The 17,454-nt window shown below is 36.4% G+C and overlaps 1 protein-coding gene across 6 annotated transcripts in view; it reads left to right on the plus strand.

Moving 5' to 3' along the window:
• MLIP (muscular LMNA interacting protein) overlaps positions 1–17,454 on the plus strand; it is a 396,856-nt gene that overhangs the window by 221,246 nt on the left and 158,156 nt on the right. For 4 of the 6 annotated variants that reach the window (XM_069070633.1, XM_069070638.1, XM_069070637.1 and 1 more), the window contains 4 exons: positions 12,966–13,031; positions 13,115–13,198; positions 13,331–13,390; positions 16,088–16,132. In XM_069070633.1, the coding sequence (XP_068926734.1) occupies positions 12,966–13,031; positions 13,115–13,198; positions 13,331–13,390; positions 16,088–16,132 (255 nt within the window). The remainder of the gene's footprint in view (positions 1–12,965; positions 13,032–13,114; positions 13,199–13,330; positions 13,391–16,087; positions 16,133–17,454) is intronic. The other 2 variants (XM_069070635.1, XM_069070636.1) reach the window with 2 other exon arrangements.

The raw sequence follows: 17,454 nt of genomic DNA on the forward strand, positions 1-17,454 counted from the left end.
CTAAAGGGAAATTAACTATGTGAAACTGTATAAATAGATCTGGAGTCATCTTCATAGAGGTGATCAGCAAACCCACGAGAGTTCATGAGATCACCAAATATAGAAGAAAAAAGGATCCACAACAAACCACTGGGTGACACTCATGGATAGTGGGTGTGATCTGGATGAAGTTTCAGCAAAAGAAAATGGCAGGACTAGTCAGAGAGGTAGAAGAGAACACAGAAACTTTTTTTTTTTCCCTAGAAGGTGAGCAGAACTAAGTTCAGAGAAGCTTATCATTAGAAGAGGAATCACCAAAAGATGATCTAAAAAAAAATGTGTAGCCATGGCTACAAATTGCTATCTGTGTCAGTAGAGAAAGTGAATACATTGATGAAGACATTTATCTTTAGAAGTATTATAATATTACAATAGCACACATACTTTGTCATTACGAGGAAGAACGAGGAATTTGAGATGATTTATCCTAGAGAAGGAAGCTTGGCATGATAGATTAATGGAATTGCTTATCAGTTGGCCATCTCTATGAGGGAGAAATGGGTCTAAACTTAAGGATAGAAACTGGTAATGGAAAGCTGAATATTTCATGGAAGGAGTACTGGCTTTTGAGTCAGAGGAACAAGTTTTTTTTTTAACTACTATTTCCAATGTTTACTGCCTATGTGACCTTGGACAAATCCCTTTATCTCCTTGGGCCTTAGCTTCTGTCTCTGTAAAATGAGGGTATTGAATGAGTTGTTCTGTGAAGTACTTTCTAGCTTTAGTTCTATAATCTTTATACTTTTTTTTTTAACAGGCTTGATGAACAGTCAAAAACTTATGAAATTTTCATCCATAAAGACTTTAGAATATAGGATCATTAACTCCATTCATGATACTTTCAAACTATCCCTATCTGCCTATAAGGAGTCCTAGTTGTTGAGAGTAATAACAAGACTTCACGTAGAAGGTGGCACATGGGCAGAATTTTGAAATAAATTAGGAATCCTAAGTAAGGAAATAGTACACTGGAGGCATGGGAGATGGGAAATTCAAAGTTGGAGAGATGAGTAATGGAATGTTGTATATGAGGAACAGTAAGAAGACCAGTTGGCCACAGAATCAATCAGTCAATAAACACTGATTAAGCACCTACTGTGTGCCAGACACTGTGATAAAGAAAGGTAAAATTCAACCCTTGTTATAAAGAAGCTAAGAATCTAATGGGGAAGACAATACACAAACAACTTCATACAAACAAATTATACACAGGATAAATTGGAGAAAATCAACAGAGGAAAGGCACTAGAATCAAGAAGAATTGGGAAAGACTCTACAGAAAGTAGGTTTTTAGTTGAGATTTGAACGAAGTCAGAGAAGCCAGGAAGCAGAGAGGAGGAGGGAGAATGTGTTAGCTAAGGGGGATAGCCAGTGAAAATGCTTGGAGTTGGGAAATTTCCCCCCCTTTTTTTTTTTGCTTTTTTGGAGGGGGAAGGCAGGGCAATTGGGGTTAAGTGACTTGCCCAAGGTCACAAGGCTAGTAAGTATTAAGTGTTTGAGGCCAGATTTGAACTCAGGTCCTCCTGACTCCAGGGTCAGTGCTCTATTCACTGTGCCACCTAGCCACTCCTAGATATTTCTTATATGGAGAGTAGTTTTTTTCCTTTCAAACCCCACATGGAGAACAGATAATTCATCTTGTCTTAAGATTTTTTAGAGCTCAGTTGTTTTCTGGGAAGGATGGCTAGTCTGTCTGGGTATGTTAGTTTGGAAGCAAAGAAAGATGCATAGTGAATTGTAGCTGCTTAATGTGAATAGGGAGTAAAGCACCTATATTTTTTCCATAAGGAATTCACTTAGAATAGTTATATATAGATCTGAATTCTCAATTCTAACATATTCTTATGAATCATCCTATGAATACATCAGTAAGAGCTTCAAATGTATTTAAAGGACCTGTGTTTAAACCCCAAATTTGCACACATTACAGTGTGACCTTGGGCAAGTCACTATTCTTCTCAAAGCCTTAGTTTCCTCAGCTGTAAAATTTTGGGGTAGAAATAAACTATATGATTTTTGAGGTCCCTTTCAGCTCTAAATATATGAAGCATGTACTGCCACTTTTCTTCAAAAATCTCACCATTCATAATCAATAAATGTTTCCTATTAAGACTTTAAAAAGTAATTTCAGAGGTCTGCTCTCTATGTGCCTAAATGAATAAGTCTGATGTAGGTGGCAATATAAGTTTATAGTAGATACTTTCTTACTGTCATTGCCTACCCTCAGTCAAAATGAAAAATGCTATAGATGAAGGAAAGACATCCTGCTAGCTTAATTGTCAGATACTGATCTGTTGTTAGATTCCTGTCAATCTCTCTTTTTTTGGTTCTATTAATGTACTTTTCAATTATAAAAATAAAGTGGCTACTTTTAAAATACCTGGAAGGGAGAACATGAGATTATGCAATTGAACAAATAGCCCCTATTCAATAAAAGATTAGTGACTATAAATTTCAATGCTATCCTAGTTTCACCAAGTACATTTTAACCTTTAATCTTTCCTGCAATAGGTTTTAGAAGAGTTGGAAGTATCAACCTTCCTTTCAAGTGATTTATTAAGTAACCTTAAGCCAAGAAAGGTAAAGATAGGTCAGAGTTTCTTGTAAAGTAAAGAGGCAGTGGTTGTGGATTTCCATCCAGAATCATAAGAAAGTTGAGAACTTGGCAGGATATAAGCAGTAGAAGCCTCCTGTGATGGCAAGATTTGATTATCAGCTCTTGTCACAGAAACCCGAAAAGCTAGTGGGAGTTCCTGTGGATTACTGGGAAACCAGAGAAGACAGAATGACCTTTTGTACAAAGCTTGGAATTGGTGATGACTCTGGGTGATCAGAGCCACTGGTGACTCCTGAGGTGCAGTCAGGGTGACAAACAGCTGCCATAGCGGCTGATTAGAAGGTTGACAGCATGGGCTCAGTGGGAAAGGAAACTTCACATCCTTCATCAGGTTTTTTTTCAGCTCCGCTGTTGTATATACAGTGACTTCTTAGCACCATCACCAAAGTCATCTTCTGGTGTAAAGGAAGATGACTGCCACAGGCCTTTAGGAACCTTAGAGTTTTTTCCTTGATCTTACTTTAAAAATAACAACTCTGGCCTTACTTGCTTTAGATCTTCAGGAATTATAGAATCTTAGAATTGGAAGGGGAATCAAAAGTCCTGTAATCCAAAAATCCCCATCTGTAGCATCTCAGATGAGCAAGTCATTTGGACTCTGCTTGAAACCATCCAGTGATGGGTAATCTCTAGAGATGGAAACTTGGCTTACTCCCCAGTCTCAGAACCACTGAATGACAGCTCCCAGTTACCTCAGAACCTGTCTTTAGGACATTTGATTCATTTCTTATCTTTTTTTTTGCCTTTTGGAGGGCAATTGGGGCTAAGTAACTTGCCCAAGGTTACAAGGCTAGTTTTTTTGTGTGGGTATTAAGTGTCTGAAGCCAGAATCAAACTCAGGTCCTCCTGACTCCAGGGCCGGCACTTTACTCACTGTGCCACCTAGCCACCCCACCTTTCTTATATTTTTTGAGTCAATGCATAAGTATTTTATTTTCCCTCAATTACATGTAAAAACAATTTGTAACATTTGGTTTTAAAATTTTGAATGACAAATTTTCCCCTTCCCCCACCTGTCCTTATTGAGAAGGCAAGCAATTTGATATAGATCATACGGTCATGCAAAACATATTTCTATATTGGTCATGTTGCAAAAGAAAACATAGACCAAAAAAGCCACATACAACCAAATCCAAGAAATATAAAAAAATAAAAAAAAGTACTCGATTTGAATTCAGACTCCATCAGTTCTTTCCCTGGGAATGGATAGCATTTTTCATCATAAATCCTTCAGAGTCATCGTATCACTGAGAATAGCTAAGTCATTCCCAGTTGATCATCTTACAATATTGCTGTTACAATGTTCTCCTAGTTCTCAATTCACTTTGCATCAGTTCATGTAAATCTTTCCAGGTTTTTCTGAGAGCATCCTGCTAATCATTTCTTACAGAACAATAGTATTCCATCACAACCATGCCACAATTTGTTTGGTCATTCCCCAATTTATGGGTATCCCTGCTATTTCCAATTCTCTATCACCAGAAAGGAACTGCTATAAACATTTGTTATACATATAGGTTCTTCCCTTGAGTTAATAAATAAACTGTTTCTCTTGGGGCATTGTTGCTCTCTCTATTGTTGAAACTCTAATACTGAAGTCATAGTTCTTTGAGGCTCAGTTGTGATTTCCTGTCTATGGCTACTTTGGGCTTTGATCCTCTCCTCTTAGGCTGAGGGTGGTAAGGAAGAAAATATATAAAAGGTCTTTTTGTGTGTCTTATTAAAAGGTTGATATCACTGTAGTATTATCACATTACTATTTTAGCCATTTTAATTCATTGGTTTAGTCCAGAGAAATCTTAGTCCTGGGTCAAAGTCTTGCCTTTGACACATAGTGACTATAAAACATTGGATAAGTCACAACTTCTCAGTGGCCTAGCTGATACTCTATCTATAAATTATAGATTAGGTACTGATAGATTAGATTACATATTGATAGAGAAAAATTTCCTCACTTGGCATTACCTATAACAAGGAAATCAATAAGTTTCATTGAAAAAAAAGCTCACTTGTTTTTATGATCGATCTAATGTTGAGAGTAGGCAGTATGTACTGAGGGGGAAAAATCCCGAAAGAACTTGTTTGTGGCTGTCAAGTTGTTAATAAGTGATAAGAGGCTATAAAAAGTATTGAAGAGGTACTAATTAAGTGAAGTTATAATCTTCCAGAAGTAATTACAAAGACAGACTGAGTACCTAAGTACCAGGCACTATAAAAATCCAGGAGAAGTTTGCAGTGACTTGCAGAGAGGATAAGATGTTTATATATCTGTCAAGGCCATGTGACTACTATGAGCAGGTGCTATCCAGTAAGGGATCATCTAGAATGGGTCAGAGGAAGAAAAAATATTTTCATCAATTGCTGAGTCCCTGCTTTGTTACTTGACAACAGCAACAGGAAATCTGCTGCCTTCCTAGGGCAAGACTCCAAGGCATACAAGAGAATCTCTCAAGACTAGTCAAAATGGGTGACTGCTACCTGTTTCTGGTGATTCGTGTGGACACAAATAATATTGCCAAAAGGACTTCAGAAAGCATTGCTTTATTGTATAAAAGCATTTTAAAGAATTATTATAGCATTTTTCATCATAAATCCTTCAGAGTCATTGTATCACTGAGAAGAGCTAAGTCATTCACAGTTGATCATCTAACAATATTGCTGTTACTGTGTACAATGTCCTCCTGGTTCTACTCATTTCTCTTTGCATCAGTTTATGCAAATCTTTCCAGGTTTTTCTGAGAGCATCCTGCTCATTTCTTATAGAACAATAGTATTCCATCACAACTATACCACAATTTGTTTGGCCATTCCCCAATTGATGGGCACCCCTCACTGTTATTAATACAGTTCTTTAGCAAAGAACTGAATACCGTTTTCATCACTGTTGCCCAATGAAGGCAAGGGATACAGAAGAGAAAAGCTGAACAACTGGTTAATAGGATAATTGGGAATAGGATTTGGACTTCTGTTCCAATTGGCCCAATGGGTCATCTAGATGGTATAGTGGATAGAGTGCGGGCCCTGGAGTCAGAAAGATCTGAGTTCAAATCTGGTCTCAGACATTTACTAGCTGTGTGACCCCAGGCAAATCCCTTAAACCTGTTTGCCTCAGTTTCCTCATCTGTAAAATGAGTCAAAGAAAGAATTGGCAAATGAGTCTAGTATCTTTGGAAAGGAAACCCCAAATAGAGTCACAGAGCCAGACATGATTACTGGACTAAACAACAACCATTTGTCTAAAAAAAAAAAACACTCTGCTGGTGTGCCTCCTATCCCAGCTTTCACTTATAGGTTGGGTCTCCCTACTGGACAGCTACCCAGGTTTAAAGTACTTCTGGGGTTTTTACTCCTAAAACCATAGCTCTTGTGTCTTCACTGATATATTTACTTGACAACAATCAGTTAGAAGACACAATGAGCTCACATCAAAGGTGTTTGATGAAATTGCATATGAAGAAAAGTGCTAACAAAACTTTTACATCATAAACCTGGACTTTAGTTGCCCTGAAATGCACCAAACATCAGCAAGGAAAGCGAAGATATATGGAGGTCATGAGTGTCCTGGCATACATAGGGAATGTATGTAAGAAAGGCTCACCCGGGGGAGGGGGGCATTCATGTAAAGGAATATGTGTGGGCAAGCAATGTGAGAGGAGGCGTTTCTGACTGCAGCACTATCGTGCTGTAGGGTGACAGGGATGCTAACATTTTCATGCTGCTACCATTACCCTTGATCTAGAGTTTCTATTGGATTCTGATCTGCAGGGTGGTGCCAGATACTTCCATGTTAGATTTGTTGCTCTAATGGGCTCACTGAGCTTACTCTCTGCGTATATTGTTCCATCAATTTGCTGTAGTTTCTCCTTCCTTCACTTTCCGGTTAAGCTGAAGTTATTGGTATTGGTATCATAGCACATTCTTTTTTAAAATTAAGTTTATTTATTTGCTTTTAGTTTACAACATTCAGTTTCACAATCCCTTGAGTTTCAAATGTTCGCCCCCTTCCTCTCCTTTCCTCCCGCCCATGGCAGCATGCAATCAAATACAGGATCTACAAATACCTTCACATTAAACATTAGTCAGGTTGTAAAGAAGGATTATAACCAATGGAGTGAACAATAAACAAGAGGAACAAAACAAGAAAAAGAGAGAGAGCAAATAGCTTGCTCCAATCTGCATCAGACTCTGCAGCTCTTTCTCTGGCTGTAGATGTCTCTTTCCATCATGAGTCTTTTGGAGTTGTCTTATAACCTTCCATTGCTTAGAGGAGCCCAGTCTATGACAGAACATTCTTTCAGACAGAACCAGAACCTTTACCCTAGAACCAGTAGAGATTATTCCCTGCTTCTGTTCCCTGGAAGTCTTAGGTCTAAAGTCTATCTAAGCAACAGAATTCTAGTTCCAGTATCTAAATTCTCTTTCTTTGAGACCCTACATAGAAGTTTGACATTCAAGAAATGATGGCTTTGAATTCCTCTCTCAAGCCGTGTGCTTCTATATCTTTCAAATGGCCATATGTTTCTGCTGCAAGAAAATGTTGTTGTTGGGGGAAAGGGAGAGAAACCCCCCCTTTTCTGATTTTACCTTCTACAAGAGGTGCAAATGAGTTGTGAAGAATTTAGCATTTTTTTTCCAGAGCTGAATCCTATGAGCCGACTCTTACAGTGGACAACTCAGAGTAAGAACAGATTTCTACTTAAAAGCTGAGACATGATTGATCCTTAGACATACAATTGATATAAGTTTCCTGTGTCCTACCAATTGCCTACATCTAATGGACAATTTTAAATGCTCTCTATTATGTTTTCCACCTTAGGATATGTATTTCCTCATATAATTATACCTTCTAAGTATACAATACTATCACTCCCCCTCCCCCTCCCCCCTACAGCTAGTAGTCTGTTTCTTTTGAAAGAAGTTTATACATTCAGAGACATATGTCAATTGTAATTATCATTCCAGAAAGGTGACCTAGAGGCAAGATTTTGTAGGAATTTGGAATTATAAATATCCACAAAATTGCTGGATTTGTCACTCTTCCAAAAATAAATAATACTTTCTTTTTATAATATATTTTCATTTTGGTAAATACTTCCTAATTACATGTAATTATATCATTGCAAAAGTGATAGCTTTGTTTCCTCATTGCCTATGTTTATTCCTCAAATTTCTTTTTCTTATCTTATTGCCATAGCTAGCATTTCTAATACAATATTGAATAATAATCATGATAATGGACATCCTTGTTTCACCCCTAATTTTCTTGGGAAGGATTTAAATTCAACCCCATTAGAGATAATGCTTGCTCTTGGGTTTAGATATATACTATTTATCATTTTAAGAAAGGTTCCATTGATTCATAAGCTCTCAAGTGTCTTTAATAGAAATTGGTATTGTATTTTGTCAAAGGATTTTTCTGCATCTATTGATATAATCATATAATTTTTGTTGTTTTTGTTATTGATGTAGTCAGTTATGTTGATAGTTTTCTTAATGCTGAACCAGCTTGCATTCCTGATATAGATCCCACCTGGTCATAGTGTATGTCCTTTAGGATATATTTATGTAATCTGCTTGCTAGTATTTAAAAAAAATTACATTGATATTCCTTAAGGAAATAGGTCTCTTGTTTTCTTTCTCTAAAAATGGAGCATTTAATATTTATGCTTTTCTGCATTTGGTTGTGGGGTTTTTATGTTTTAATATGTGGCCAGTTTTTGTGAAGGTGTCATGTACCATGAAAATGCCATATGCCATTCAGCTGATAAAAAGGGCATACTCCTTTCTATTCTCATTCCGTTTTCCCCAGAAGGCTATTATATTTAAATTTTCTAAGATTCTATTCATCTTCTTTATGTGTTATTTATTTTGTGGCTAGATATCTAACTCTGAGAGGGGGTCCCCCACTAGTATAGTTCTACTATTTCCTCCTATAATTCATTTAACTTTTCCTTTAAGAATTGGAATATTATGCCATTTGGTTCATTTATATTGAACACTGATATTTCTTCATTGTCTTTGGTTCCCTTTAGCAAGATGTAGCTTCCCTGCTTATCCCTTTTACTTAGGTCTATTTTTGCTTTTTCCTTGACTGAGATCATGACTGTTACTCCTGCCTTTTTTTAAAATGTCAGCTGAAGCATAATAGATTCTAGTCCAGCTCCCTATTTTAGTTCTTTGTGTGTCTCTCTGTTTCAAGTATGTTTCTTGTAAACAACATATTGTTGAATTCTAGTTTCTAATACATTCTCTCAGGGTCCCTGATCCCTAGTTACTAAGAAACATTGTGCCACAAAGCTCCCTCTTGACTGAAAATGCTCCTCTTTATCCTTGAACTCTAATGTAAAAGTCTTGTCTCCACAGCTAGCACCAGGGTCCCATGTAATCTCTTTCTGACCAGTTGCCAGGTCTCCTTACTCTCTGCCTTGAGAGCTCCCAAAGTTGTTACTGCTTTTGTTGCCACTACCTAGTCCCATCACTGGTGTTTCATCCATGTGGGCTCTGGGCCAGCCTCTTATTGTATCATGGATCTCTCCTTCCAACTCCCCTGATTCCCTTCCCCCAAGTACTGTCAAGCTGGGAAAAAAAAAACAAAACATCTCACTTTCATCTCTTGTTGACTTTACCACTCCAGAATTCTATTTGAGGCATTATTTTAAAGTTATTTGGATGGGTGTGTTGGGAGAGTCTAACGGATTGCTTTCTTTTTTTTTTTTTTTAAAGCAATCGGGGTTAAGTAACTTGCTCAAGGTTACACAGCCAGTTATTTCTGGGTGTGGTGCTAAAGTATCTGAGCCTGGATTTGATCCCCAGGTCATCCCGACACTGGAGCTGGTGCTCTTACTCACTTACTCACCTGGCTGCCCCTAAGCAATTGGGGTTAAGTAACTTACTCAAGGTTACACGGCCAGGTGTTTCTGTGTAGGTGCTAAGTGTCTCAGCCCAGATTCGATCCCCAGGTCATCCCGACACTGGAGCCAGTGCTCTTACTCTCTGTGCTACCTGGCCACCCCCTGATTGCTTTCTTTACTCTGCCATCTTGGTTCTGTCCTTGGAAGTCAGCAGATACTTTCTTGAATTACCATTAATGATAATTTCACTCTTCCAAAGGAGGTAGATCCATCAAGAGGGAAGTAGGTTTTGAGTCTGAAAATACTTAACAGAAAGAAATCATTCCTGTGGAGGCAATGACAGGAACTTTGAGGTGAAACCATGACTCTTTCACTGGATTTTTGGTATAGAATAAGAGATAAACTTAGCATACCATAACATGAACCTTAGATTTAATTAGAACAAATTTCAGAGGATTCAGAGGAAGAAATACTATGGACCTATGAATTCAAATGCTACAGAGGAAGCTAGACTAGGACGAATGATTTAAGTTCATAAGACAGAAGTTAAAAAAAAAGGTAGTTGTCTGAAAAGACCAATGTTGTGACATAAAAAACTCACCAACCAACTTATACTCTTAAGGGATTTGTAGAAAACATAGAAATTAGAAAAATTAACAAAGGATTATGAACACACAAAAAAACAAAGCTTAGCCGAGTAACATAATGTAAAGAGTTATAAAATCTAAATGAGTTGGAGCTAGTGAGGAAAGGAAAATTAAAAAAAAAAGTTGTAACTTTTCTGAATTGGGGAAAAGATGAAGATCAAATAAGGGATAGAACTGCTATTTAAGGAGGATGGGATAATGATAATTCACAATAGTTAAGTTTTACTCATTTTTTTTTCCTGCCAAGGAGAAATTCTTTGAACTGGACAACACAAAACACAATTTGAGTTGATACTAAAGCTGAGTAAGGAGATAGGAAGAGAGAACCTAGCTGTACTGTATTCTAGTCTCTTGGCTCAGAAAATTTATATCTGTGAGTCAAAAAATAATTAGTTGATATGATTGTTGAACTACTCCCAGTGATATATGAAAAAACCATTGAGAACAGGAGATGGCCTAGGCAAGGGAAATAGTAATAATTTTTGGTGGAGGGAAACCATAAATTATAAAGTAATAAATTTGACTTCAGTTTCTGGGAAAAATTCTAGAACAATTCTGACTAATGAACATCTACTATAGAAAGCAAAGTAATCCTCACAAAGAGCCTATATAATTTCATCAAGACTAGGTCATTTCAGATTAAGCTTATTTCCATTTTGAACAGAGTTGCTAACTTGGTTGTTTAGCGGATTGTGGTAGCTATAATCTCCCTAGATTTTAGTAAAATTTAATGAAGTATCTCATACTGTACTCATGGAAAAGATAAAGATATGAGGACTGGAAGATAGTGCAATTAAATGGATTTGGAACTGGTTGGATGATCTCACCTAAAAATAGTTATTAATCGAATAATGGCAAGATGGGAGGAGGTTTTAAGTGGAATGCACCAGGCATCTGTACCTGGCTCTATGATATTTAACATTTTTTTTTTATCAAAGACTTAGTTAAAAGTATATATGGTAACCTCATCAGCTATGAAGATGGCACAAAGATAGGAAGGATAACTTAGAGACTTCATGACAGAGTCAGGATGGAAAAAGTGATCTTAATAGGATGGATCACTGGGGTCAAACCCAATAGCATGAAATTTAATAGTGCCAAATCTAAAGTCTTTTAGCTGGGTTCAAAGAATTAACTTTTATGGGTATGAAATTGTAGAATTATGGTTAGATAGAAGATTTTCTGGAAAAGATTTAGTATGTTTTTCTTGAATGCAAACTCAACATGAATCACAGCATCATATGGCAGACAAAAGAGCTGATTGGATCTTGGGCTGTTTTTAGAGAGGGATAACTTCCAGGAATTAAAATAAGGAAGTAATAATACTCTTACTGTGAAAGAAGAACAATCCCACCTCCTGGGTCCCCCCCCCCCACTCCACCCAGATGTTACTTTCTTGCCTTCTGATTGGTAGAATACCAGATTTTACATCTATACATTGAAAACTATTTAGCATGTTCAGTTTGGGGAGAGAAGGCCAGGTGTTAAATGCCATGGCTGGTAAAACAGGAAAATTGGAAGAAAAACAATAATGATTGCCAATATCAACTTGGCAGGTTCTGAATCTTTGGGGATATGACTGGTTCTAGTATGAGTATAAGAAAATGGTGATGTCACAGGAATTAAAGACGACTTTAAAAGTACAAGAAAACCAATAACTCTCTATAATAATAGGAGGTATAAACAGTGGTGAAACTAATTTCATTTAGTGGAAAAACTATGACATATATGCAAATCTTCCTATCTGACAAGTTACTTTGACCTGTTTGACTTTTGTCTTTGCATCCTCAATATCTCACACAATGCCTAGCACATAGTAGATATTTAATCAAGACTTGTTGATTAATTAATTTATCCTTTTTCCTGTAGTTATCTTTGGGAGGTCTTTCAGGCAACAGTACTTTCTTCTGAATAATCTCCATATGGCCAATATGCATGCTTTGAGGATGAATTTGATTTTTAGAAATAGCCAAAGGTTATTCATTTTTCATTCATTCATAGCCAGACTGTTGAGTAAGGCACCTCATCAAATCGAGTTATGTTATTTTGAGCTAAAAACAAGGCATGAATATAAATTAATAAGCCTGATTTTCTATTGTTTCTTAGAAATTGGCCCAGAAAGTGATTCCAATTTAAAAAGAAAACAATTCAAACATATTTTGAATGAGCACTTCATCCATGGAGTCAGCAGTGCTTCCCCCTAAGGGACAATAGACAATTTGGATGAACAAGTTCTTGTATTAGTTCTTGTATTATCTGTGATTTCATCCGTGCTGGGAACGCCAAGTATAGAGACTCCTCAAATGGTAATAGCCTATAACCAAATATATAGTTTAGAGTTGATTAAGGTACTGAAAGTTTAAGAGGTTTGTTAGTGGTCACATGGCATGTGCCTTGAATCCATCCTTCTTGACTCTAGGGTCATTCCTATGTTCATTATTACCATGTTTCTTTTCAAGTTCTTGAACATCTATTTAAAAACCACCAATAACCAATCTTTTTTTTTTACTTTAAAGTAAGACCTTATAATCCCACTGGAGAAATTCTATGAGGTAGAACTACATCTAAGAAATTGCTTCCACATGAGAAACTGCCTTTAAGTCAGGGAATTCTTCAATGAATTAAACAAAAAGTTTCAAGGGGAAAAACCAACCTTGATATCTGAAGAATTTGGTTGAGATATAAAGCTTCTTTTGAAATTGTTTCCCTCTCACAGCTGGGGATTCCTTTGAAGTTCTAGATAAAGAAACTTGGCCATGACATTCATTTTTGATAGAAATCTCATATCAAAAATATTTTGTTTGTCATTAGGCACTAGATGAACCTGCCAAGTCCGAAAGGATCACCAAGGACAGCATATTAGACTCGCATCTGGAGGTAATGATAACAAATTTCCTGGGCTTTTGGTCTAGAATCCCAAAGCATGGTGCTAACCCAGTGACTGGTTTCGATTTTTCTAGTTCTGTTCCCCCGCACAGCTCAGGCAGCAAACTGAAGAGCTCTGTGCTGCCATTGATAAGGTCTTACAGGAATCCTTGTCCATGGTAATGCCTTAGACTAGACTGCTCAATTCAAAATATTTGTTTTTGTTTTTGTTTTTCTTCATTTCTCCTTTACCATGGCACCATTCACCAACTCCTCTACACCTCCCCCCATCCCCTCTTTTACTCCCCTAGTATACTTCAGATTCTCCTTCAAGGTCCATGCAGACACCATTGGGTACTGATGGAAACAAAGTATGTGAGTTTTCCATGTAATTAACCTAACCACCTCCATGTACTGACCCTTCTGACTTATCAATCCATAAGTATTTATTACATAGTTACTAACTGCCTAGCACTGAAGAAAAAAGTGTGTAGAATACTTGCTTCATGCATGCTTAAGACTTCTGTGCAAACAAATGTGTGCAACATATGTTTAATAACATAGACTACTCTAGAGATGCAGAAATAGGAAGTCTATTGCACTGTGTCCATAAGGCCAAATATTAGCATGGGAAGCCAAAGCTAATTGCATGTCAAGGGGCTTGAGGGTGTGTGTGTGCATGCATGTGTGCACACGTGTGCATGTGCGTGTGTATGTATGTGTGTATTGCCTTGTTGATTATCTAATGTTACTTTGTTGCCACTTAGCTCAAAGGGAGGTGATGGTAAAGTTCTCCAGCAATCTTAAATTCTTCAGATTTTTGAGAAGATTCAATTTTCTTCTCATTCTAAAGTCATTTGTGTGGGGGGTGTTGTTTTTGAGATAAGAAACTGTTTTCTGAAAATTGTACACACATGTCTTCCTATACTTGTATATATATGCACACATATATTTGTGTGTATACATATACCAGTGTATATGTGTATTTATACATATACATACATGAATATGCACATTGGTACTAATATTTGAGGGGTAATATACCTGTGCTGTCCAATTTACTTGTTCTTTCAAAAACATTGCTTTTGATTGTCAACCTGTACATGTCTTTTTTACTAATGATTCTTACTTAAGTAGTATATAGATGGTGTTGAATAGATGGTGATAGACTACAGCTGCCCTTAACTGGAATAATAATTCCTATTTTCAGGAAATGTTGATATGAGTTTATTAAGTCCAACCTACTATATACTAAGACCAAGTCTAATACCATAAAGAAATGCTATTTTCTAGTTGTAAGTATTATAAGAGGGGATAGCTACATGATGCAATGGATAGAATGCTGGGTCTGGAGTCAGGAAGATTCATCTTCCCAAGTTCAAATCCAGCCTCAGAAACTTACTAGCTATGTGACCCTGGGAAAGTCACTTAATCTTGCTTGCCTTAGTTTCCTCATGTTTTAGTATCTTTGTCAAGAAAACCTCAAAAGGGATCACAAAGAGTCAGATATGGGTGAAAAATGACTAAAGAAGTACAACAAATATTTTAGGAAGGATTTTCTAGATATTATGGACTTGCATTATCTAGTTTGCTTATTTCATTCACACAAATACATCTATGTAGGCACACATGGGAGAGTGAGCAAGAGAGAAAGCCAGATCAAGTGAGCTGGAGACAGTGAGTGAGTGAGTGAGAGAGACAGACAGACAGACAGACAGAGACAGACAGAGAGAGATATTTTGCATAAGTATGAAAGTTGTTGTTGGGTGGCATATCCCATTAAATCATCAAATGCAGTGCAATGCCTCCTCTTTTTGGCTACAGAGTTTTTTTTAAAATCAATCTTTAAATATTGTTATTATAAACTTAATAAAGGAAATAAAAAGAAATTAAATAAAAAAGGGACAGAATTTTACCCAAACCACTGAAGTTTCAATGAGGCAAAACCTAAAGAATTAAAAAAAGGAGGAAATAAGACATTTTTGCTCTGTGTACCCTTTAAGATTTGTCTGAAATTCCTCTATCTTTAGCCCTTCCCCTTTCTACTTTCCCTTTCCCCTTTTTCCTTTGTTTTCCCTCTTCTTCTTTCTACCCTTGCTTTCTCTCCCTTTTTTCCTCTTTCTCTCTTATTTTCTTTCCCTTCTTCCCCCTTTTCTCTTTACTTTTTGTCCCCCTCTTCTAGTCATTATCAATGTGTGAACCAATTTGATTCTGATGATTTCACTGTGCATCACTTCACATTGGTCTTTTAATATTTCCTCATATCTTTCAGATTTGTCATTTTTGGAAATACTATAATTACGTTAATATGCCATGATGCATTCAGCCAGTATCTAATTGTTAGATATATAGATTGTTTCTCATTTTTTGCTATTACAAATAGAACAATTATTAATATTTTAATAAAAAGGACACCTCCCCACTTCTTTCTTTTTGTAATGCTTTTGGTACAGAATGCTAGCTGCAGAATTACTGGGGCAAAAAGTATGATATTTGTGACATTTAATTTTGCTATATTGTTCTCTAAAACATTTGAACCTGAGTGAAAACAGATTAACTATTTGCCCCCAGAATAGTAATCTTGATGTCTTTTTCTGATCCCATTTAATCAGAGAAATAAAATCAATCTTCAATATGATCCTAAATGCTCAGAGTAAGAGGCAGTGCACCTTAAAGGTAGGGTATTGGACTTGGGGTCAAGAAAATCTTGGTTCAAATCCCATCTGGGAGATTTACTAGAGATATGATCATGGCCAGGTCATATATTTTTAGTCTCCTAATGAGCACCTCCTGCCAATACCTTTTATCTTAATCTGGTAAATCACAGTGGAGTTTTGATCTATGTTGATAGGGGGAGTTTCATCTTGGTGAATTCAGAGATCTTTTTTACATTTGTGTGGGCAAGCTATGAGAAATATGTAAATGTCTATCATTCATTTAGAATTGATCATTTATGTACAAGGTACTATAGTGGATATATTATCTTTAAAAGATTGAGACAAAATAAACTGTGCTATTGCTGATTCTTTGATTGTTCCATCTGTGTGATTATCTTTATTTGAATGCAGATGCCTGCAACTCTTCCAAGAGCAGCTGGTCGAGAAACAAAATATGTAAGTCCCTTTTGTAATTATACTTGTCATTTTTAGTAGAATAATGTGGTTGTGTTTTTATTTATGTTGTTTGAAATCTGTTCTTACATGTGCAGAAACTGACCTAGTTACTATACCTTGGTCATTTGTGGGAAAGTGTGTAGAGATACTAAAAATAATTAGTGTCAATAGATCTAACCTATTGATAAATAGGTTCCTTCCTGAGACACACACACACACACACACACACACACACAGATAGAGAGACAGAGAGAGACAGAAAGAGACAGAGACAGAGAAAGATAGGGAGAGAGACAGAGAGAGATAGAGAAACAGAGACTAAGAGAAAGGCAGGGAGAGACAGAGACAGAGAGAGAAAGGGATCACCAGAAGTCTGGAGTCAGGAAAACCTAGGTTTAAGTCCTTCCTCTGATACGTACTGACCATTTGGTGCTGGGTAAGACATTTAACTTTCCACTGTTTCAGGCAACTCTTTGACTCTATAAATTGTAGAATAGTTGCTTACCTGAACTGGTGAAGGGAATTTTTTCATCTAGGAGTTCTCTATACTAGTAAAATTATAGTTCCAGTTCCTATCCCTGTTCAGTTAACCCACATAAGAAGTGGTAGTGCTAAAAACAAAAGCAAGAAAATCTAGCCCCAAATCTAGCCCCAAACCGCTTACTGTATCTTCCTGACTTTTTATTTTTTTAAAAAGTGTTCTTAAAGTCTGGATGATGGTTCCTAATACTTTTGTTGACTATGTTTATCTTAAATGTACATAATGTTGTATTGGTTAGCTAATAATCCTTTTTAGTGTTTGGCAATTCAGTGGTTTTTGAAGGACTATTCATTTTTTCCATGCTTTTTGACGGGATTTAATTGTTTATAGGCAAACAAGCCTTTTGAATTGAGCTGAAAGCTGCCTGTAGGCAGATACAGAAACAGAAACAATCCCATTCCATTTGTCAGGCATTAATTAAGCCTTTACTATATATGAAGCACTGTGCTAGATGTTGTGGATAAAAAAGAAGAAAAAAATTTAAAAGTCCTTGTCCTTGAAGAGGGCATGTACTATGTGATCTCATAGTCATAAGATCTAGAGCTCTAAGGTATCATGAGCTCTTAACTTGGTTAACAACTTGCTCCATGAACTATATACACACAAACACATGCATATTTATATAGGTGTATGTATATGTATATATACATGCTTGCCTGTTTATATACGTATATGTACACATAGGTATACATGCATGACTATCTAGAACTATATATATGTATATGTGTGTGTATATATATATATATATATATATATATATATATATATATATATATATATA

This window comes from Petaurus breviceps, unplaced genomic scaffold (assembly GCF_028583685.1).
Source record: "Petaurus breviceps papuanus isolate PSGF00001 unplaced genomic scaffold, PetGlider_PUasm1.0 90822, whole genome shotgun sequence".
NCBI classification, from domain to species: domain Eukaryota; kingdom Metazoa; phylum Chordata; class Mammalia; order Diprotodontia; family Petauridae; genus Petaurus; species Petaurus breviceps.